At 44.9% G+C, this 24,730-nt stretch overlaps 1 protein-coding gene across 1 annotated transcript; it reads left to right on the top strand.

Annotated features, from left to right (window-relative positions):
• The first annotated feature begins 1,100 nt into the window (after positions 1 to 1,100).
• Positions 1,101 to 20,837, top strand: CHCT1 (CHD1 helical C-terminal domain containing 1). The gene is made up of 6 exons (XM_055001864.1): positions 1,101 to 1,226; positions 4,043 to 4,174; positions 5,747 to 5,922; positions 10,471 to 10,570; positions 19,237 to 19,359; positions 20,763 to 20,837. The coding sequence occupies exons 1-6, from the start codon at positions 1,101 to 1,103 to the stop codon at positions 20,835 to 20,837; spliced, it is 732 nt and encodes a 243-aa protein (XP_054857839.1).
• The last annotated feature ends 3,893 nt before the right edge of the window (positions 20,838 to 24,730 follow it).

Raw genomic sequence — 24,730 nt, 5'->3', positions numbered from 1 at the left:
GCAGGTCAGTGCACAGGAGCACACTCCAGGAAGTGTCTCTGTTCTGTTCTGGGCCATCCTGCTAGCACTTCTGACTGAAAGTGGCTCTCTACAGTCATGCAAAGGGACAGACCCTGGGACCTTGCTTGTGCAAACCATGTGCACATAGGAAAGCTGCCTGAAGGGCCTAAGATTATGAGGACATTCTAAATACAATCAGTGTGTATACAAAACAGCTTGGCCGCCGTTTTGATTCATTCTCTTTTTGACTTCTACTGGATGAAATACTTGTTCTTGACTACGTGTATTGTATTGGGGATAATTGTTGCCGCCCTTGAGGAGGTGTTTTCGGCACGAAACAACAGGCAACAGCCGGCCCTGGTTGTTGGGCGGTGGAGTGTGTACTCCGGGATTGTTTTCCCCTGCTGCAACACTATTGCAAGACAGCAAGAAAGAGACACTACCGCCTTGTGCCTTGCAGAGACCTTCATCCACATCTTCCGTACGGACCCTTCATTGGGTTCGTTTACTCTTCGACTGCACCACAGTGGAGACCAGTCACTAGGTGGACTTCATCTGTTGAACTGCGTATTATGCAGGTTTTTTTGAGCAGCCTGCCTGCACATAACCATTGTGTATGAATTTTGCTTCATTGCAATTATGACTTGGTTTGTTATTATTATGTGAATGTTCATTGGATGTGACTTAATATTTACAGATCACATTACAGACTTTATTCTTGTACTTTTGAGTTTTTGGATAACTTTCCCTCCCCTTGCAGTTATCCGCTCCTTTTGTTCTTAGTTTACAAAACTGACATTTTTGTTGGTAATACCATGGAGTCTTTTAAACTTGACATAGCTTATGACCCTCAGCATGTCCAAATCTGGTCCTATATTTGAAGAACAGCTCAAACCCAAGAAAGAATCTGATCGGCTACCTTGGCAACCAGACTTTGCCTCCCTCCCCCTGTCCTTCCAGGGGAAGCTCTTCCTCTCCTTTGATTGCCCTAGCAACTCGGAACCAATGTGCCTCAGAAGTGACATCACAAAAGTAAGGCTAGAGTCAAACATGCATTCAGGTTTCACTGTAGTCCAGAAGACGTTTTCTTCTTTGCACTGATGGAGCTCCTCAAGAGCAGAGAAGGAAAAGGTGGAGTCTGGCTAGCAGACAAGGTACTCCTGAACGAAGGAAATGTCAAAAGAGGGTCAGACCTAGGAGAGTGGAAGACCAGCCAGGGCTTCCAGGTACGAAGGGGCATTTCCATGTAGAATTCTTATTTACCACTATATTATTCATCATTTCATACACTGCAAGGTAACAAAAAAAATTACAAGTTGAGGAAGTCAGTGACTAATATTCCCGTTGTACAAGTGAGAAATTGAGAAACAGAGGCCCTGGTCCAGCTAAAACTAACAGTGTCCACTTACCTGGGATTAAGCCACAATGGGACCGACTCCTTGAGAAATCATGCTGACTCTTGCTCTGTAAATCTCATTGAAAGATTGAGTGAGTTGAGACCAAATTGTTCTATTGGTTTCAACAGCTGAACAACTAGCCAGATGAAGCCAGTGGATTTCCCAAAGATCTTTCCCTCCAATGAATCCTTGGGAAATCAAAGGTTTAATCCCCTAGTTCTCTTTTCCAGGTGAAAAATCTTTACACAATAGACTATACTAGCTAAACGAAGACCATTTCTCACAATGCTTTTGTAAAGAGATTGCTTTCCTGCAGTCGGCTTACATAATGCATCGATTGATTAATCTACCGCTTTAAGTTGATTTATCTGTTAAGTTCTTTATATTTATTTACTTCATTTATACCTCACCTTTCCCTCCAATGGGGACCCAAAGTGGCGTATATCATTCTTTTCTTCTCTTATCCTCTCAACAACCCTGTGAGGTTGGTTATGGTGCAGCATACAACTGGCTCAAGGTCACCTAACAAGCTTCCATGGCAGAGTGGGGATTTGAACTAGACGCTCCTGGATCCTAGCCCAGCATACTAACCGCCACACCACAATGGCATAGTTAAAAAGTTGCGTCTTTACTTTTCAGTAGTGCCCCCCCCACCCCAACCTTTCTTTTGCTTTCTTTCCTCTCACACCTTTCTTCTATGCATTGATGTTTTTGTGGGGTTTGGGGACAGGGGAGCTTGGAAGGGAACTCTCTTGTACCAGCCTTGACAATTCTTGTAACACCCCCTTGAAAATGATATGAAAAATGTCGGGTATATTGTAAAAACGTGGAAAATCTCTCACAAAGATCTGGTTTTGGCGGGCAACGTCTGTGTGCCTTAATACACACTTTCATGTGACGTGGCAGGTTTCCTTCATTTAGATTGTTTGGTTTGCATATTTTATAACTCACACCAGTTCTGGGGGAATGTTATCATCAGGTATTCTTTCTGCGAAAAGATGGATGGCCTGTTATCTGTCCAGAATACTTAACGAGGCATCCCTCAGGGTGTAAAAACTCAGGGTTGTGTGTGTATATTTTTTTACCCCGAGACATTATATTTGTTCAGGTTAAAAATTACTCCCGGCACCAAAAGCAGTGATGTTTCTGGAGTTATCACATCTAGTTTTGCACATCACTGCTTTTGTGTTTACAGAACGAAGACTCTAAAGGTCAAGCGAAGCGAGACTCCAGGCGCAGGTTCAAACACGTGGCCAGTAATGCAATTTTGCCTGTAGTTTTCAAAGACAGAGGAAAACGCTGGAGGACAGAGGAAGGGAAAGATTTCCGATAGGAGAATTTTTAATAGTACTCTACTGCCAATGTATAAGTTCTCCTATTGCCACTTACCCACATATATTTCAAGGCTCCAAGACACAGTGATTATAAAAGAAAAATGGGTTTATTGTTTATAGAATAAGCCCATGACGCATATCACTTCTCTTTAGGGTTGTGTGTGTAAAAGACCAGTTACATCAGAGGACCTTAAATATCCTTAACGCTAATTGTTTACAGGATAATTGCTAATTGTTTACAGAATAAAGGATCAAGAGGGTGAATATAAACAGTTCTTCAGAATTACATTTCCCAGGGTACATGGCACTGAGTGACAGGATAGTCAGAGTTTATTGTAATCTAAACATCTTAAATGCTTGGAGCCACATTTCTGTTACGAGTTTGGAACCTCTCTGAGAACTGTTCTTCCAAGGCTACAACTTAGTTGCAAAGTGAAAACAAGAGAAAATGTTTACAGTTAGAAGGAACTTTCTCGCCTCACTGTAAGACCAAGTTGACCTGCAGCTTAACCTCTAAAATATGGGAGAATTTGCCTACTAAGGCAAACTTCGCCTCCTATGTGGGTGTTTAATTTCCATAATGCTCACATAGGCTTTTTTAGGAGAGTGATCCTCAAAATAATCCCTGAATTCCCTTGGAGCCCTCTGCCTGGCTGCCACTGCAACTCCCCCCCACCATCCCCGCCTGCTTGTCTTCCCACCCTCCTTCCCTCCCTCCTGTGTTTGGGTGGCACCACAGGCTGCCTTCCTCCTTCCCTTTGCTCCCTTCTCTGAACTCTGGGTGGCTGCATGCCCACACTCCTGGAGGCAGCAAAGGTAGGAAGAAGGTAGTGGTGGTGAGCAATGGCCAGAGCATGGGAGGAGAAGGAGGAGATGGGCAAGCAGGCAGAGCAGGGAGAGGGGAGGGAGCTGGTCGAGCTGCCAGCAGTGGTGGTGCCCAGGATGGAGGGCTGCAAGGGAATCTGTCCGTCCTCCAGTGAACCCGATCAGCTCTGTCTTTGAAAAACTACAGTTCCCAGGAAAAATTGTGTCACCTATCACAGTTTTGAACCCATGCCTGGCCTCTTGTTTAGCTTGATCCTAAATGGCTGTACTTGGGGATATTGTTGACTAGCAATTGAAATTGTCCTAAGAGGGAAAAGTTCTACAGTCGCTTCTGTATGTGTACTGCCCCAAAAAGTGCAACGTAACCGGGGAGGAATTTCACCCAGAATTTCAGTAAACATTTAAAAAAATGCTTTGAATAAAAATCTTTATAATGTTAAAATATGAGGATGTAGCAGCTAACTTGCGAGGCGCAACCGTTTGCAGGTAACAGAGAGCCAACTTTCAACTATCCAGGCAAACGAGGCGACGACCGGAGAGTCCCTTGCCAGGGTTACGCCATCTGGAGACTCGTTGATCTATTACACGGATGGACTAACACAAGACACCTTCAAAATAGTGAGCCATTCAATTAGTTTTTCTGACAGGATCCCCAGCACATCAATTTTTAAACTGAAGGGAGAGCAAGACACCAGGGGCAGCCGACTCATTCCTTAACTTACAAAAGGAACAAAATCAGATCTTACACTTTACTGAGAAACGCAAGCAGATTTATGTATAAGCCAGTAGACCAAGAACGGATGTCTGGCAACACTTGGTCTCATACCTCTGCTAACATAATAAATAAGGGAGTATGGTCCTCTGGGCCCATCCTACAGCCCCCCCTCCGGGGCTTTGGTCACCTCATAGTGATAAAAATGCACTTAGAACGCCCAAAGTTGAATACACTTAATATTGGCTGTTTCCACACTACTCACCTTCATCTGGAATGCTGCAGACATCGCGCAAAACTCGCACAAGATGATGCTATCTTCCGCATTTTTTTTGCGACGTTCCGCAGCGTTCCAGATGAAGGTGAGTAGTGTGGAAATGGCCATTATTTATTATTTTCATTTTGTATGCTTTTTTTTTTACTTCTATCCCAATATTCTTTACTTTTTCTCCCTAAACTGGATCTCTAAGAGCCAAGCTACAAGTGAACACCTGACACAGATTGGACACTTGTCAGCTTCCCTCAAGTTTTGATGGGAAATGTAGGCATCCTGGTCTTACAGCTTGGCTCTCCATTTAATTGAAGTTTACAGAACCCCGCCCCCCTACACCTAGCAGAGGGGAAGGGGGGCACCCGGCGAGAGCATGACACCTGCACTCCCCTCCCAACCACATGTTCTCCCTCCCATAGACTGTGCGTTCTTCACCACTACACCAAACTGGCTCTAATCCCTAATCCCTCCCTTAAAGCCATCTAAGATCACTAGGGTTGCCAATCCCAGGATGGCAAATTCCTGGAGATTTGGGGATGAGCTTGGGGAGGCCAGGAAACTCAACCGGGTATAATGTGATAGAATCCACCTTCCAAAGCAGCCATTCTCTCCAGGGGAACTGATCTCTGTAGATCAGTTGTAACTTCAGAACTCCAGACCCCACATGGAGCTTGGCAACCCTAAAGAAAATGGCCCCACCTTGTGGCAGCTCGTTCCACACAATTGTATATTGTATGACAACCTCTTCCTGAACCTACTACCCACCAGTTTAAAATAGCGCCTCCAAGTTCTAGTGTTAGAAGGAAGAAAAAGTTTCAATCCAGTTTCTCCACGCCCTACATAATTAATTGTCTAAGTCTCAATCATGTTCCCCCTTAGTTGTTTCCCCTTAGCTGCTGTCTTTTCTCCTTTAAGCACTTCTGAAGAGGATTTTCTTAAGGTGTGTCCAGGCCAACCAAGTCTGCTGGCTCTTTTCATAAGTTCCTGGTGACAAATCAGTTCATTTAGTTAATCAAAACCCTAATAAATGATCTTTGCTGAAAAAGCGTGTTCCTCAATCAGAGAAAAAACAGGCCCATTTTAATGACAGCTGTCTCCAGCAGTGTGGAATAATGAAGCAGTGTGCTTTATCTTACCAAAAAAAACACAACCCTTTGAGTGTGTGTTGCGGGGTATTATTCCTTATCCCCCTTTTTTTGCTCCCCAGTGCAAGGAATTTCTGAGGCCCTTTAAGAAATGTCTGCGGAGGCTGAATCCCCCGAAGGACCTGTCCCAGGAGAAGAGGCTCAGCTGCACCAGAAAAAACCTCACCATCCTCGGAGACCACATCAACATGTTCCTTCAACACTACTGCAAGACGTGGGAGCTCAAACACTGGAAGAAGTAAGGCACTCACCAAAGTGGGGCTGCTCTCTTGTGTGGCCGCCCTTTGCCGCCTGACAATCATTTGCAAACTAGCCAGATCCCCAACACGATGACAGGCTCCCCCCCTACACATAGCTGGCAATGGCCAGGGGGGGCAGCCACCCAGAGTGGGGGAGAGGAAGAGGCTTGCCTGAACTGCTGCACCACCCCCAAGGATGGTGTGAGCCTACTGGAACGTTGGGGAGCCCACCCTCTGGGAATCAAGGCCAGCCCTGGCCAGGTAGCCCCACCCTTTCATCTGCACAACCCCCCCCCCCGCCAGATTCTCTTTTCTTGGGGCCAAACTAGATGTGCAGGTTTTTAAAGAGTTGGCTCTTGGAAACTTTGGGACAGCTTTGGGTAATAGCTGTTAAAAATAAAGGAGATCCTAAATGGCCTCAAAATGCCTCTGAGGGGAGAAAAGGAGCTCCTCCCTCCCTGCTCAAGCTGTTTTCTCCCTGTCAAAATAGCCAGGAAGGGAGTTTTGTTTCCGTGTTTTTCGGCTCCATGTGGAATAGTCAGTGCATATGGATTAGTAAAAACGGGGGTGGGGTGGGGACTCTTCCCATGCTATTGTGAGCCCGGTCTTGGATAGCCCAGGTGAGCCTAATCTCATCAGATCTCAGAAGCTAAGCAGGGTCAGCCTTGGTTAGTAAGTGGATGGGAGACCTCCAGCAAAGACAAGGGCTGCAGAGACAAGCAATGGCAAACCACCTCTGTTGGTCTCTTGCCATGGAAACCCCACCAGGGGTCACCATAAGTCAACTTTGACTTGAGGGCACTCTCCATGCTATTGTGACACAGGAAAATGGCTTGAGGGGGGAGGGAGGAGCTCCTCCTCCCCCCATGGAGGAATTCTGTGGCTCTTTGGGCTCCCCCTTATCTTTTAACAGCCATTTACTTTTTAACCACTGTATGGCTGCAGAAATCTTAGTTACTCTTTAAAAACCTGCACATCTAGCATGACCCTTGGTCACATTACAGTGTGACAGAATGTCAGGGACTGGCTTGTGATGAGAGCCTTACGGCGTGTCTTTGAGATACCTCTCTGCAAATACAGAGAGGTATTTGCACACCTCACGCGCAGGCAGCACAATCACTAATCCCGCATCCAAAATCAATAGCCTTAGAAGTGTGTAACTCTGGCACTGCATGGCCCGTCAAAAGGGGACAGCAAGTGCTTGCAAGGCAGTTCTTTTTTTCAAAGGTCCATCAAGCCAGTGCTCTGACCTGGATGGGCCAGACTAGCCTGATCTTGTTCACTTTCATAAGCTAAGCAGGGTCAGCCTTGGGTAGAATTTGAATGGGAGATCACCAAAGAAGTCTAGGGGTGCTATGCAGGGAGAGGCAATGGCAAACTACCTCTGCTTATCTCTTGCCCTGAAAACTTCATGAGGGGCCGCCGTAAATTGGTTGCGACTTGGCAGCACTTTATACATAGCAGCCTAAAAATCCTAGGCTAGGCAAAACCTGTCAGCGCTTGGAAGCTAAGCAGAGTAGGCGTTGGTTAGAAATTGGATGGGAGACCTCCAAAGAAGACCAGAGTCGCTATGCAGAGGCAGGCACTGGCAAACCACCTCTGTTAAGTCTCTTGCCTCGAAAACCCTGGCAGGGGTCACCGTAAGTTGTCTATGACTTGATGCCAATTTCCACTACCATCAAGCCATTAAAGAATTGTTACGTGAGATATCATCTGCCTTTTATTTAATTGATACTTGAGGCTAAAACTGCAGCCCAGTGCCTTTTTGAGATACTAAAGGAAGTGTGAGGGAGCTTCCAACCTAGTATATGTGCCTCCACTCATGGTTAAAAGGAAAAATCATGTTGTGTTCTCTTTTCCACGGCCCGTTGAAATTAACATGTCATAATAGCCATGGAGCCATAATATCCTTAAAAAATAGTCCACTGGCCCATAACTCTTTCAGCATCATTGACTCAAACTGGGCTGTACCTCATTCATTCATTCATTCATTGTCCACCTTTCTCACTGAGACTCAAGGCGGATTGCACAGTAAGAGATTAGTACAATCAGTATCAAGTACATTTCTATACAGTATCACGGACATTTCCACACAGTTTTAAGGACATTTCCATAAACAATGCCATAGGGTAAATAGATACAAGTTTACAAAGTCATAGCATTAGCAAGAATCCAATACAAAGTAAAAGAAATGCTGAAACAGAACATAAGCAGTTCTGGGACTGACATTAGACAACATGAAGCACACGTAGTACATAGGAGTACATATTTAAAGCAACAGGTAATATGTAAGGCAACATGGTGGTGAAGTCTATGGTCCCTAACTCATTAGCAAAGCATCTGAGACCTCATCCCTACAATACAGCCCTCCTATCTGAGTAAAAAGCCTTTTTGAATAATTCAGTTTTGCATTGTTTATGGAAAGCCAGGAGAGTGGGGGCTTTCCTGACCTCCTCAGGCAGGCCGTTTCACAGGGTAGGGGCCCCCACAAAGAAAGCCTGTGTATGGGGGCTGCTGTTGATTTTGCCCATGTGCAGCCTGGCACCTGCAGGAGCCCCTGTTCAGATGAGCGAAGCTGCCATGGAGGGACTTAGGGAGGGAGACGGTCCCGTAGGGATGCCAAACCAAGGCCATGAAGAGCTTTGTATGTAATAACCAAGCTCAGCATTAACAGATTTCTCTCCTGATGAAGCTGACAGACTGCTGGACTTTGGAGTGTTGCACAAATATGCAGGCCAAGGCGGTGGGAAGTGTCAGGGAACAACACAAGCCTTGAGCAGCCTCAGTTCCCCTCCCGTGGAACAGCACAGACCAACCCCTCCCTTTTCTCACTCGGCTGCTTTTGCCAGCCAGCTGCTATTTGCTTTCAGGCTCTGCTCAAATTTTAAAAAAGACTCATTTCTTCAGATTTTGTTCTCTTTTCCACAGTGCATTGAAATTAACATGTCATAATAGCCATGGAGCCATAATAGCCTTAAAAATAGTCCACTTAACAGCCTTAACAGTCCACTAAATGGCCTTAAAAATAGTCTTCTAAAAAAAGACTCTCATTTCTTCAGATTAAAGCCCAAGGTTTCCTTTCACAAGTCACAAAGAGTTAATTTATTGGCCGGTGTAGACAAAGAACACGCTAGTCAGTAACTAGTTTAGCCAACTTGAAAATGGAGTGGAAGGGAATGGGCCAAACCCCCAATTCCCACACTAAGGCATGGCCTTGTCTTTGCCATCTTCCCATCGATACGCTCCTTTTACCTCTGGGTTGGCAGCTCAGGCACCTGGCACCATCTTCCAGTAGGGCAGATTTGGCCCAAGCACTGTTAGTTGCTGACCCATACCATAATTGGACTTTTTTTGGTACAAAGCTGCAAGCTGTAAAACCAGCCTTCCTTTTTCAGGCAAGCGAAGCAAACATAGTACTGAAAAATGAATATGTTATCTGCAGGATAACATAATTATCCTTTTATTGCCAGAATGTTGATGAATCAAGAGAAAAAGAGAGAAGGGGTGATTCCAATTTGGTCAGTCCTGCAAACAAAGAATAAGAGCATCTGTTATTCCAACACAGTTTACCTTCTAAATAGGCCAATACAGGGGTAGAATGGGACAATTTACGAGGGCAACATGGATGGTCTGTTGGTTCAGTATCAGCCATTGTTCAATACCTCGTTAAGCAGGGTCTCGTTATGGTCTTTCAGACATGACAGGTCTACCATATTGCCCACAAACAAGAATTAATCAAATGCCTGCTTGCATAATTGATTCCACCCGATCCATAGAGCAACCAGGAGGCCGAGGCTGGATACTTTCAACAGTTCTGCACACCTTCCAACAGTGTGCAGAGGTACAACCAGGGAGATGCTTAAGTTCATACTGAAACCCTCCATCATGCACTGCTGAAGGTTCTAGTCTGTTGCAAGCTGTATTCCTTGGGTCTCCAATGGCTTGTCCTCCAGTGATCTAAAAGCCGGGACAGTATTTGATCCATCAGCTAGAGATCAATCAGAAAGCGTGATTTATTCCCCACCTTTCTTTCATCATGAAGTGCAAGATGGCATATATAAGGTTCCTGGGAAGTCTTCTACTCGGTCTACCAACATCCCCAGACCGGCTTTCCTTCAGCAAGGTTGCTGAGTCATATGACATCAGACAATGCCCTGGGCCAATGTGATTCTCTGGTATCAGGATACAAAGGACTGCAAGCTGCGGGCCGAGGACTAACAGACTTGCACCCCTGGCCAAGGCTAAGTTGCTTGCAAAGAATGGGGAGGGGCAAATGCTCTCTCCCCCCCCCAGGTATTATTCTGCTGGTTCAGGTGTTCCCAAGATCTTTCCTGCCTTCATGGCTGAGTGGGACTTCAGTCCTAAATGAACACACTAAGTACGCCAATGCTCTGGTTCTCATTTCACCTCCTACAAGAATGGCCTTGGGGTGGTGGTCTTCAGCCTTCTTTCATCACTGTATAGCCATAAGACACCGACTCATCTCCACCCTCCCATTTTACAAAACAAACAATCACAGATGGATTTCTTCCACCACCTTCTTCTAGGATGCTGTGGAGGTTCGTTGCCCTCTTCTCAGCGCTCGATGAGAAGCAATTGTGCAAATTGTATCGATACAGCAAGACCAACCAAGACTCCAAGTTCCTGGTAAGAACTGAAGGCTGAAAGCTAACAACTGCCACCCAAACAGACATTATATGGGCAGAGGTTTTCTCCTGGCCTGCTTTGGTCCAAAAGTGCATGCCAGAACACTGAATTGTCTTCTTGGAATCAGGCCTGTTTTTTTTGTTTTTAAGTGGTCCTTTCTCGCTCCTTTGTTATAGCATAGATGGCTTTGAAAATGGTTATCAACATCTATTGACCAAGATAACTAAATGGAACCTCCGTGTTTAGAGGAAGTATACTAGTTTACAGAGGTGTGCCTAAGCATTGGTGGGGGTGGTGGCAGTAGTTGCCTTCAGGCGCTGGGAGTACTGGGAACTGTCTACTGCAGGTTGGTTTATTCTAGCAAAGCAATTGCGTTAAGTTTGGCTCATGTCCCATTCGCCAGTTGGAATGATTTCATTTATTTAAATCATTACTATGCCACCCTTCCACCCAACTCAAGGTCCCCAGGGTGCTGAACATTAAAACATTTCATGCATTAAAAAGCATTTCAAATACAAATACACATATATGTAAATTTTAAAACAATTAAATAAAACATGCAAACACATCACATGTTGCAATCAGGCCGCTGTTCATGGCTGGTAGGCGGGTTGCTTCAATGGATTCCTTCCTCATATGACAGGACAGGGCAAGCAGCAGCGTGAGGCCCATGTGTGTCCTCCTGCAGCCTGACTCCACCCCCTACTTGCTGCGCTGCTGCTCTAGGCAATTTTTGAAACAGTTAAATCCATCACAAATCATATCGATCAGTCATCAATGCTGGGCTTTTTAAAATCCTACGGTTCAGTGTTCATTTAAGAATCCCTTTGCATGCGCAGAGTTTTGCTGAAACCTAAAGCGAGCTAGTCTGGCAGGCAGTCAAGTAGTTCAGTACCAAAGAGAACATATCCGCCCAGTGATACGGTCTTTTTACGGATATATTACTGAAAAGTAAACAACAGGTAAAGAGAAAAAGAAGATATATAGGAAGAATTTTCTATTTTCTCTATGACAAATATCGGCCTCATTACAGCATTCACAATTGTAATCTTATAATCATATTGAAACTTCATTTATAATCTTCTTTCTCTTCTTTTATCTTTTTTCTTTCCCTCTTACGCTTTAAACCACAGATCATCAGGTCATTTTTTTTTTCAGTTTCACGCACAAAGTCAAGTCAAGTTTATTGTTACGAATCTCCAGGATCAGAATCTAACACAAAGTCCATAAGGGGTTTCCAGTTTGCCAAAAAGAGTGATGAGATGGCCCGGTGATGTCTGACTGACACAGCCAAATATTTTAAGTGGGATTCTTGAACACGTTCGCTGCAATATTTGCAGCATTTTTTTGTCGATAGGCAGAAGCAAGAGAATATTCGGCACGTGCCCTAGCACAGCCAGTTGTCTTAATCCAAGGCCTTCTTCTTAAATCTGCTATGATTGACAACCTTCCTCCTTCCCTAGGCCCTACGAACAGCTGATTTCTCCCAATACCATGAAAAAATGGCAGCCAGGGTGGTTTTGTTAAAAGAGAAATCCAGGAGGAACCAAACCACACTGAGAAACTCCAAAGAACAGGGACACTGTGTTTGCATATCGTCCCTTCTTCCAAAACCAAGGGCTTCTTCCATTAAGGACCAGTCCTTTATACCATCAGCTTTCCTAGGACCTGTCCCCAAAACAGGCTGTGCAACTGGCACAGCATGCCAGGAAGAGTATCTGGTAAGAGCCCCGCTACTGTTGGCTAGAGATTCATTGGGGCTGCCACTCTACAAATGAAATCTTAGAGTCAAGCTACAAGTGACACCTTACACAGGTTGGACACTTGTCAGCTTCCCTCAAGTTTTGATGGGAAATGTAGGTGTCCTGGTTTTACAGCTTGGCTCTCCATTACAGCTGCAAGACAAGGACGCCTACATTTCCCATCAAAACTTGAGGGAAGCTGACTAGTGTCCAACCTGTGTCAGGCCTCACTTGTAGCTTGGCTTTTAGAGCCAAATTACCAGGTGAGAGGGGAGGTGTTATGAAGTCTGAATAACCTTGGAGCAGGGGGGATTGCAGTTAGGATCAAGGCTGGCAGAGGGGGTTTAACTCCCCCCCCCATATTTTCACAATGCAAACCACCCCTACCTCTACCTGTTACTTGCACCATAAGAGAGAACATACAGGCAGCCAAATGGCATCTCTAGGTTTCCCCTTGTGGGGCATATTTCAGCAAAGGATTATAAATCAGGAAAATGGGGGAAAGGATTACACACACGTCCCCTTTGCCGCGGCCCTTGTCTGATTCCTTCCTCTTCTGACTGCTATTATTTAGTTAGTTGCTAACTTACTTCATTACGCTCTGCCTTTTCCCCAATGCAATTTACATTATTTTCCTCTTTCGTTTTATCCTCACAACAACCGAGTGAGGGAGGTTAGGCAGAGAGTGTGTGACTGGCCCTTGATCACCCAATGAGCTTCCATGGCAGAATGAACCTGGGTCTCCCAGATCCTAGAGTGACACTTTAACCACTACACCATACTGCTATTAGTTTGTGTGTGTTTTAGGTCTGGTATAACAACAACAACCACATATATGCCTAATTAACAACTTCAGTAATTCATTTATTTATACATTCATTCATGCACAATACACATAATAAAAGCTATTTGTACATACAAATCTTCACTTCCCACATGAAAAATCCTCTGCACAATTGAGGTTACCTAAAAATATTAAAGTGCTGGTGTTACAAAATGCTATACAATTTTATTGCACATATAGTCCATAAAGTGCAAATGCATAGTAACAACCCAGCATATTCCCTAATTACAGGTCCCAATTAGCAAAAGTTCAGCTGGTATGTGAAGACTACAATCAAAATAGGGAACAATCCTTCTTGTATGTCAATTCCAAACGGCTGTGTAGAGTCCAATAAAATTGGTATGGTCCTCCGACGGGTTATCCTTATGTGGCCCGTTTCATACAATCTTTATCAACATGATTGTTGGTGATTATTGAATGGATTCAGGAATAAGAACGTATGAAAAGGATTTATGAGGGATTCTTTGACTGTGTACTCTTTGATAAAGGTTGTATGAAACGGGCCACATAAGGATAACCCGTCGGAGGACCATACCAGTTTTATTGGACTCTACTTTACACAGCCGTTTGGAATTGACATACAAGAAGGATTGTTCCCTATTTTGATTGTAGTCTTCACATACCAGCTGAACTTTTGCTAACTGGGACCTGTAATTAGGGAATATATATGTGCAATAAAATTGTATAGCATTTTGTAACACCAGCACTTGAATATTTTTAGGTAACCTGTTTTTAGCAATTGTGCAAAGGATTTTTCATGTGGGAAGTGAAGATTTGTATGTACAAATAGCTTTTATTATGTGTATTGTGCATGAATGAATGTATAAATAAATGAATTACTGAAGTTGTTAGTTAGGCATATACGTGGTGGTGGTTGTTACACAGATTTTATTGCCATTGTGTTACTCTCCTTTGCTGCTAACTTAGGTCTGGTATAGGCAGGCAGCATTCCTAAGGATGTTTACTACAGAGTAGATCTCACTGACCTCAGTGGGTGTGGCTGCTGAGTAAACTTGCTTAGGATTGCGTCATGTTAATTCATTGTACACGTTTTAATCAACTGTTTAGATCTGCACAAATTTGTACAAGCATAAAACAAGACTGCTTTTGAAAAGGCATCATTTCTTTGTTTTTACATGATGCAAACAGGTGTCAGCTCAGACATGATACCAGAAGAGGCTTTCCCTCTTGGGTGCAAGTGAAGGAATAGTACCTGTCTTAAGGTGCCCTCTCGGAAGAGGTGTTCCTTCCTGGAGGCAGAATGCCTCTTCTAAGAAGGTGCTATTGCTTTCCCTCCTGGGTGAAATCGAAACAGGAACACTTCTTCTAAAAAAATTCTAGAGCCCTCCCTCCAGTAAGTGACATAGCCTGTGGCTCCCCACAGTAAGCCAGGATCCTGGCCGGCAAATAAATTCTCTTCTGGTCTTTGTGCTTGCAAACTGCCTGGCTGCGGAAGACTCTGGGAGAAGGAGAAAAGAGATGAGTAGCACCTATAAGACTAACAAAATTTATTATAGGGTGTGAGATTTCGTGAGACACAGCTCACTTCTTCAGAAGTGAGCCTCTTAAGAAATAACCTGTGACTCATGAAAGCTCACACCCTGTCACAAATGTTGGCAGTCTTATAGGTGCTACTGGTCTCTTGCTCTTTTCTACTGCTATAGACAGACTAATACGACTATGCATCTTGATCTATCTCCATTTTTTAAAACCTGGTAAGAGATACGAAGCTGCGCACTACAAAAATATGGTTCCTGGAAGTCTTGCACTGGCTTCCAGGAATTCTCTAGCTCCTTCTCTAGCAGTTCCACAAACCATAGGGACTAGGAAACTTGCCTTTAAAAAGTCACACAAAATTCTTAGAATGCCAAGTTAAATCTGTACGGGTACTGAATTCCATGTCTAGAATGTGTATGGAATACATATGGCCCTGTCAATGAACAATGTCTGCAATTCATTGGTGTGGGGGTGTGCACTACTCTATGAGAAGGAGACAACAAAACTATTCTCTTGTCTAAGTTTTTAAAGATTGATATGTGAAGGAGGGAAACCCTATGCCGTTTTCCTACCCTGCCTTTATGAGACACACAGAGTGGTACAACTTCCTTGTGTTAATGCCTAAAACAACAGCTGGCGTAGCAGTTGTGTAAATCCTTATCAACAGAGTATACTATTTACCAGCCACAAAATGGCGTTAAGGAAGATGTCCATGGCTGCATCTATCAACAATTTTTTTAAAAATGTTAAAGGCAACGAAGAGAACATTTAACAAAGCCACACAGATTCTAAGGAGTGATTTCAAAAACTAAGCCCAGTAAGAATACACAGATCATATCTGGGGTGGTTAAAATGAAGCACCATTTATTCCCAAGCTGTAAAATTCCATCAGAAGGGTCAAGTGAGAAATTTCCCAACCTGTTGAGTCACGTATCCCATCCGTCTTTTCCTTCCACTCTTGCTAACAGAAGGGGAGGGAAGAAAGGAGAAAGGGTGGCGGGGGCGGGGGGGGGGAATTAACCTTCTGCTCCCCCAGCACTTCATCTCTGATCCCATTCACACACACACTGCTCTCTTGGTGTCTTTCAACACTTAAAACAAAATTCCTTGAGAGATGCAGTCATGGACATGCTGTGTAACAAGTTTCCAGGCTGCGCTCAAATGCAGCTTTTGAATGAGCACATGTAATCCTAGAGCGACACCTAGTGGGCATACAATTTCAGACACTATAGGAAATGGCACGTTTTATGACCCCAAGATAGGTAGCCATGTTAGTCGGTCTGTAGCAGTAGAAAAGAGCAAGAGTCCAGTAGTACCTATAAGACTAACAACATTTGTGGTAGACTATGAGTTTTTGGGAGTCACAGCTCACTTCTTCAGATTCCTGAAGATTCCCGAAGAAGTGAGCTGTGACTCATGAAAGCTCATACCCTACCACAAATTTTGTTAAGTCTTATAGGTGCTACTGGACTCTTGCTCTTTTCTACTACTTTATGACCCCAGTGCAGGACAAATACTCCTGTACACTATTTATTGTCTGCATACTCTTAAAACTAGCCACTTCTGAAAAAGGGGAAAGAAAAAGATAAGGGTCTGCCCAAGCACTCCGACCTGCAAATCTCTTGCAACATCTTCAGTCTGAATTGGGGTAGGCCAGCATATGTCACATTGCCAGATGGTTTGAATTGTGTCTTCTATTTATTTACTACATTTATAGTCCACCCTTTCCCCACTGGGAACCCAAAGTGGCTTACATTCTTCTCCATTTTATCCTCACAACAACCCTGTGAGGTAGGTTAGGCTGTGTATTTGTAACTGGCCCAAGGTCACCCAGCAAGCTTCCATAGCAGACCTGGGATTTGAACACAGGCCTGTCAGATCCTAGTGCAACACGCCAACCACTGCACGCCCTGGCTTCTGGGAAGTAGCATGGTGTCAGACTATGGAATCCCAGTTATCTAGAGTTTGTCTCCCCCTTCTGCAAGAAGCACACGTTTCTTGATTCCAAAAGGTTTATTGAAAGACAACGCTCAGGATACAGTTATCCATATTCCAAGGACTAGGAAAGTCTTGGCTGAACAAAGGCTTTGTTGAGAATGACACACAAAATGAAAGTAACAACGCTTCAAACACCCATTCTCAGCCTCCCCCCTTAGTCCTGTCTCGAAGGCCTGGGAAGGCAAGGACGTCAAGGTCAGCCGGAACGGAGTGATAAGAATTCTTCGCTCCCATGGATATATGCGGCTTGGGCAACACCTGGGCCTAGAGGGAGAGAACTAAACAAATACAGATTATAACATAAGAACATGGCGTAGCTTTGGCTTGAGAACTGACTAGCAAACTGACACTCTGACACATGGAGGCAGTTTGGTGTAGTAGTTAAGAGCGCGGGACTCTAATCTGGAGAGCCGGGTTTGATTCCCCACTCCTCCGCTTGAAGCCAACTGGGTGACCTTGGGCTAGTCACAGTTCTCTGGAGCTCTCTCAGCCCCACCCACCTCACAGGGTGATTGTTGTGGGGTAATAATAACACTCTGTAAACCGCTCTGAGTGGGCATTAAGTTGTCCTGAAGGGCGGTATATAAATCAAATGTTGTTGTTGTTGTTGTTGTTATGGATTGTAATTTTTTTACGGTGGACATGTGGGGCACCATTTTTTAATGCTCTGCTAAGATTTTCTTTTTTTCCATAAAGCTCACCTTGCATGTAGAAAATTAGCACATCCCAGAGTAAAGGTTCAAGTTCACCTTTCCCCCTCTCCAAGGTCCCAGGGTTTTCCCAAGGCTGCAAGATCCTTTTAATAGGGAATATCTGGGATTGGCCCCTCTACGACCCCAGGCTCTACACGCCTTCAAAATTAACCCACCTTTATAAGCACACATAAAGCACACTACACAGTTTGGTGTAGTGGTTAAGAGTGGAGGGACTCTAATCTGGAGAACCGAGTTTGATCCCCCACTCCTTCGCTTGAAGCCGGCTGGGTGACCGTGGGTCAGTCACAGCTCTCTTAGAGCTCTCTCAGCCCCACCCACCTCACAGGGTGTTTGTTGTGGGGATAATAATGACATACTTTGTAAAACCGCTCTGAGTGGGCATTAAGTTGTCCTGAAGGGCGGAATATAAATCAAATGTTGTTGTTGTTGTTGTTGTTGTTATAAAGCTGCAGAATCAAACCTTTGGTCCGTCTGATTCAATATTGCACTCTCTAACTGGCAGCAGTAGTTGGGCAGAGAAAGATCCTTTCCAACATCTGCTTCATTTAGGTGGAAGAGCTGAGGTTTGACCCTGGAACCTGCATATTAAGTGGGTCCTCTAGAACATATTCACAGACCCTCCCCTAAACACACACACAGCTCCCTCATGCTCAGGTCAAACCATCGGTCCATCTCACTCAGTACGGTCCCTTCTGGCTTGGAGCCGCTCTCTCCGGTCTTTGGCAAAGAAGGTCTTCATTACCTCCTGCTACCTGCAGCCATTTAACTGGAGGTGACGGGGATCGACCTTGGGACCTTGTGCATGCAAAGTAGATTCTCTGCCACTGAGCTGTGGCCTCTCCCAAGTATCATGAATATATGAAGGGGGTTCATACTCATGGACCCTTGGTCCATCTAGTGCACCATTTTACAGAAGGACAACCCTAGGGGAACTATTTTCTTTTATTTTACTTCATTTATATTCATATATATTATTTTATTGTACTTCATTTAGGCCCCACCTTTCTCCCCAAGGGGACCCAGGCTGGCTTGCAACACTCTCCTTCTCTATTTAATCCTCACAACAATCCAGTAAAGAAGGTTAGGCTGACAGTTTGACCAGCCCCTGGTCCCTAACAAGTTTCTGTGGCAGAGCGGGGAATTGAGCCTGGGTCTCTCAGATCCTAGCCTGACGCTCTAACCACTATTCCATGCTGCTTCCATTCTAAATGCTGAGAAACTGACCTGCAAGGAATGAATGCAATAGTGTTTACTCAAACTAGCAGCAGATCTCCAAAACCTGCATCATGGATTTTCCCAGGGCTTTTTTTCTTGGAAAAGAGGTGGTGGAACTCGGTGGGTTGCCCTTGGAGAAAATGGTCACATGGCTGGTGGCCCCGCCCCCTGATCTCCAGACAGAGGGGAGTTTGGATCGCCCTCCGCGCCACTGAGCGGCATGGAGGGCAATCTAACCTCCTGTCTGGAGATCAGGGGGCGGGGCCACCAGCCATGTGACCATTTTCAAGAGGTGCCGGAACTCCGTTCCACCGCTATGATTCTACGATAATCTACCGCCTGACCTCTTCCTCTGGAGATGCCACAGACTGAACCTGGGACCTTCAGCATGCCAAAGAGACGCTCTGTCCCATGAGCCACAGCCCCTGTTTACTTCATTACTTTAGATCTCATCTAGGTCTTTAAAGAAGAACCATGGGTCAAAGATGGAAGGGGCTAAAAACCAGTGAATGCTCAAGAGAAAAAGAGCCAAACTCCTAGGAGATTTTCTCCTCCCAACGGGCACTGCTGCTTTCTTCCAAGAGTCTAAAAAGCCCACGCAGCAAAGCCTCCACTGAAGCAATTGACCATCCCTGTGCCCGGGTTTCATTTCAGAAGACTTTCCACCTCATGGAATGCCCAGATTTAGTCGCTCTGCCTGAAAACCACAACCTCCTGAAGCTACGTGACTCCTGGGGTCTCTGTGGGGATGTGAAGGTGCAGGACAGACTGAGCCAGGTGTGCTCGCAAGCTCCAGGGGGGGACCTGCCTGCAGGAAAGAGCATTAGGAAAAGGTAAATCACGGGAAATATACCAAAGCTGGCTCATGTCAGGACTGGGGGGGGGGCGGGGGCGGGGGGAGGAATGATATAGGGAGCAAAGGAGGACTGAATAAGGCTAGACAACCTCCGTGGTGTTTGTTTATGTATCTGGGCACTTTAAACCCGCTTTTCTCCATTCAGTGGGAACTCAAAGTGGTTTATAATATCAAACACGATGACAGAAAAATCACCAAATGCTACAAATATTTTAACCCAGTTCCAGGCTATTTAACAACCAACCCAACAGCCTGCAACAGACTAATCCACTGGTGGGGGTGGAGGAAGCAGGTGGCAATTAAATTCCCTCCTCTTCCCGTCTTCTTCCTGTCACGTGATGTCCTGTGATGTGCTTGCAGCTGTCGCTCACCTGGGCATTAAAAGGGTGGGCTCCACATCTGGGAGCCCTGACTTAACCCAGGTGAGCCTGATCTCATCAAATCTCAGAAGCTAAGCAGGGTCGACTTTCATCTGTAATTGGATGGGAGACCTCCAAGGAAGACCAGGGTGGCAGAGGCAGGCAAAGGCAAACCACCTCTGTTAGTCTCTTACCATGAAAACCCCACCAGGGGTCACCATAAGTCAACTATGACTTGAGGGCACTCTCCAGCACCACATCTGGGAAGTTTGAAAACCAACACATAAGTGATCCTGCCTCTAAGAGAGCGCCCACCCAGAGTTCAGTTTACCTAACAGAATGCCGTGCTCAGGCCTATGGAAGCACACAGCCCGTCGTTCTCTGCCATGTATGAGGAAAGGATCAAATTTGGCCGTTGTATCATTCATGGGGAGGGTTACCACTGTGGGGGGTGGAGATCTCTTGGAATTACAACTGGTCTCCAGTCTAGAAAGGTCTGTTACACTGAAGGAAATGGCAGTTACAGCGATGGAATTACATCCCTGTTTGAGCTCCCTCCCTCCCCAAACTACCTTCCCCAGTTAACATACCCCAAACTTTCAGGAATTCTCCAAGATGGAGCTGGAAAACCTTATTCATTGGGCTTTTATTTTTCCAGGCCCTATAAGGCTTCTCTAAGGACAAAGAAGGAGGAAGGCGCCAACAGACAGAGACTCAAAAAAATCCACAATGGCTAAGCTTCTAGCATTACCAGAAGCAGCAGAGTGGAGTTTTCTTCACCACCAGAAGCCTCTCTTTAAGGGGACTGAACAATGTTTGTAACAGAACAATCAAAAGGACTGTTTGCCAAACTGAGAATGCGAAGTTTTGCTAAAGCTGGCTAACTGCACCTCAGCACACAGTTGAAGTTACCTCACATAGACTGTGCTTCTTTCTTGGCATTGATTAAATCTGTCGTCCCACAGAGTTTTGAATTTGTGCTCATGACGTCGGCTCGGGAGGAGGATCTGGATAGTAAAAAGCATTTGAAATCCTCTTGAAACCATCCAGAGAATTTAAGTAAGTTCTCCACATCAGTAATGGCCATGTTACAAACCAAGCATAGCAAAGGTTTAGGGAAGAGATCAAATCACTGGCTCATGGGCTTCCCAGTTCAGCTTGTACATAAGAATAGAACAAACCAGGGCTTTTTTTCAACAGGAACACAGTGGAACGGAGTTCCAGAACCTCTTGAAAATGGTCACATGGCTGGTGGCCCCGCCCCCTGATCTCCAGACAGAGGGGAGCTTAGATTGCCCTCTGTCTGGAGATCAGGGGGCGGGGCCACCAGCCATGTGATCATTTTCTCCGAGGGCAACCCACTGAGTTCCAGCACCTCTTTTCCCAGAAAAAAAGCCCTGGAACAAACTATTTGGAACAGCCACCCAAAATGTTGGAGAAAGGCTCAGTGTCAGAGCATCTGCATTGCTTGTACAAGGTCCAAGGTTCAGTCGCCGACATGTCTAGTTTTTTTTAAAAAGATCAGGTAGGAGGTGATAGGAAAGATCTCTTTCCTGACCCTCTGGAGATCTGCCGTCAGTTGGAGGAGACAATACTGACCTTGATGGGCCAACGCTCCGACTTGGTCTAAGGCAACTTCAGGTGTCCCTGAATACCCACCAAGCAAGAGACAGATTTGACTGTACACTGATCAATACTCTTTTGAGCCTGCACTAAAATAATGTAGCAGTGAGCTCTAGTGACCATTCTCTTCCTGGGCAATGCTGTCAGTCTTCTGTGAAAAGCTGCTTAACATACAAGGGAAACCCCCATTGGAGTTATAACAAAGTTACTTATCTATTCACAAATACTATTACATACAAAATTTCTAAAGAAGTTTTTAAGAAAGTGCAATGTGCTAAAGGTGCTCAAAAAGTAATAAATACAAGAAATGTAAGTACACGCTATCCAAGGTCCTTTCCATCAATCAAAGTAAAGTCATATAGGTGGAATCCACCTAGAAAGAGAAGATTGTGAGGAATTCTACTGTGAATTAATTACTTATCTTGTGGATCCTTCTGCTACATCTCTTCACCAGTTGAACAAGTGGGCATTATGCCTGTTATCAGGGCTTTTTTTCTGGGAAAAGAGGTGGTGGAACTCAGTGGGTTGCCCTCGGAGAAAATGGTCACATGGCTGGTGGCCCCGCCCCCAATCTTCAGACAGAGGGGAGATTAGATCGCCCTCCGTGCTGCTCCAGCGGCGCAGAGGGCAATCTAAACTCCCCTCTGTCTGGAGATCAGGGGGCGGGGCCACCAGCCATGTGACCATTTTCAAGAGGTTCCGGAACTCTGTTCCACCGTGTTCCAGCTGGAAAAAGCCCTGCCTGTTATAAATTAATTCATTGTATATGACTTTACATTGATTGAGGGAAAGGATGTTGGATAGCATTTAGATTTGTACTTGTATTTACTGTATTTATTATTCTTTGAACACCTTTAGCACATTGCACTTTCTTAAACACTTCTTTAGAAATTTCAATATAGTAAAAATACTTAATTTTGTATGTAATAGTATTTATGAATAGATAAGTAACTTACCTCTGGTAGGGGTTTCCCTTGTACGTTGGCAGCTTCTTGTATTCCAGAAGAGCCCTCTTGTTAGTTAGTACAGTCTTCTGTGAGAAGCAAAGCACATTTTAGCAGAGGGACCATGACTCGTCTGTTTTTCTGTGCATTAGGACGCCCCCCCCCCAGGTGGTATTCATGGTTCTCACCTTACAAACTAGCCAAATACTCTGTTGCTACCCTACAGCAATTGGTATTTAAAGGTGTACAGCTTTTGGACATGGAGGTTTTATTTAGCCACAATTGATGGCAATTGACACAATTGACAGCTATTAGCAGAGAACGACTTTTGGCCCGAAAAGCTCAGATGCCTGGTACCAAACACAGTAGGTCAATATTCCGCAGAACCTCTGATAGCAGAGGCAAAGATTTTTCTCTGAATAATATTTATCATACTGGCTTATGGAAGCAGGCAAGATGTATATAACACATGCACTCAGGCACACACAGAGAGATACGCATTACACTTGGAAGCATTACACCAACTTGAGCTCTACTATTAGCCTTAGAAGAGGAAAACACAGATGGCCAATAAATGCATTTGTGCCTCCCCCCCTCCTCGCCCATCTCCAGTGGTTAATGTAGCATCAGGGAACCGTTTTTAGGAGGAGAAATAGCATGGTGAAAACTTCCCACCCAGGCACTGCAGCCTATCCCTTCCAAATCAGGTTTGATTCTCCGCTCCTCCACTTGAAGCCAGCTGGGTGACATTGTGTCGGTCACAGCTCTTCCAGAGCTCTCTCAGTCCCACAGGGTGATTGTTACGGGGGCAATAACAACATACTTTGTAAACCGCTCTGAGTGGGCGTTAAGTTGTCCTGAAGGGTAGTATGTAAATCGAATGTTATTATATTATTGTTATTCATTTTAATGTCAAATGCATCAGGAGATCCACACACCCACCAGCAAATGTATGACTTGACTCTCAGTAGGAAAGAGGCCTGTGTATGGACTGCAACACTTCAGCTTGTAGATTATGGGGGGGAAACTAAGGAGAATATTTTTTATAAAGATTTCCCACAACTAGAATATTAACATGTTAACTGAGCTGAGAACATGCCAGTTTTCTACATAGTGGTGCCTTTTCTGCATGAGGGGAGCGTTCAGCGATATCATTCCCCTCACATGTAGTGGGAAGTTCAGTAAGAGCACTGAGTGGGGAAGGTTTCTACCCCTCCAACCCAGTTCAGGGATATTGTCTCAGAGGTGTCTGGACGCCATTCTCAGATCCTACACCATCAATGCCCTGTTATGTATGAGACACCACAGATTTTCTTAGAAGAATACAATCTGTTGACAATCTTCCTGGTAACGCTATTTTGGCCACCATGGATGCTGAGTCTCTACACACCAACATCTCCCACAAACATGGACTACAAGCTATTAGGAACGCCATCTCTGACAACATCACAGCTGACCTTGCTAGTAACCTCTGCAAGTTTATCCTCACCTGTAACTGATTCAGATTTAGGCACTTGCATGGCACCACAATATACCAATACTGGAAGAGTGCTTCCTCAGCAACCCACCTGCTAACATCCCTTCCGTACTTGAGATTGATGACACCTAGACACCTGGGGGAAAGCACGGGAGGTCTTTCACCAGGCCTTCACCAACTTCCACCCACCATCAACCTCACCATGGACCAATCCACACAGGAGGTACATTTCCTAGAACATCACTGTACAGATACATGTTTGGAAGCTTAAGAACCATCTTATGCCAGAAACCTACTAATTGGCAAACGCATCTACATGCCTCCAGTCACAGAACAATCCTTTGTCTACAGCAGGGGTCCTCATTGTGTTTCAATTCTGGAGCTACTACAGCATTCAACCTAGCAGCCAAGAAAGTATCTCGACAGCGAGGTATCGTCATGGACATTAAATATGCTGGTAAAGTATCTGGAGGTTCGAGTCCATTATAGGCAAGGGAACAGACCCTTCTTGAACCCTGAAAATCTTGTTCGCCTCTAAGGTATCAATGGACCCAAAGGATCAAAGGGGATATGTGGCTTACCATGTGTATCCCCCAACCTAATCTTTCCCTTTTAGGATACTATAAGCTATCAAAGGCTTCAGCTGGCAAACTGCACTCTCGCTCTTAGAACTGCTCTTGGAAGGCAGCAAGTATGTTTGTGCGCCGTTAATTAATAAACTTGTTAACTGACAAACTAGCGTTTCCCCTTGGCTGCCCTTTTTGTAAGCCATAGGACCATCAAGTTTGGTATGCGAAGATGTGGCTGTTTTGTGTTTGCAACTACAAAACAGTGTAGAAATTCGAATATAATTTCATCAAGAGGATGTTCCCTGAAGAGAGAGAAGCGC

The sequence above is a fragment of the Eublepharis macularius genome, chromosome 17 (genome assembly GCF_028583425.1).
Source record: "Eublepharis macularius isolate TG4126 chromosome 17, MPM_Emac_v1.0, whole genome shotgun sequence".
NCBI classification, from domain to species: domain Eukaryota; kingdom Metazoa; phylum Chordata; class Lepidosauria; order Squamata; family Eublepharidae; genus Eublepharis; species Eublepharis macularius.
This window is presented reverse-complemented; position numbering and strand designations above follow the sequence as displayed.

Excerpts from the sequence above, each read along its gene's own strand:
- CHCT1 (XM_055001864.1), top strand. The coding sequence starts at position 1,101 with ATGGAGCTCCTCAAGAGCAGAGAAGGAAAAGGTGGAGTCTGGCTAGCA. Across the intron at positions 4,175-5,746 it reads CACAAGACACCTTCAAAATA|TGCAAGGAATTTCTGAGGCC; the intron begins GTGAGCCATTCA and ends TTTGCTCCCCAG. Across the intron at positions 10,571-19,236 it reads ACCAAGACTCCAAGTTCCTG|AAGACTTTCCACCTCATGGA; the intron begins GTAAGAACTGAA and ends GTTTCATTTCAG.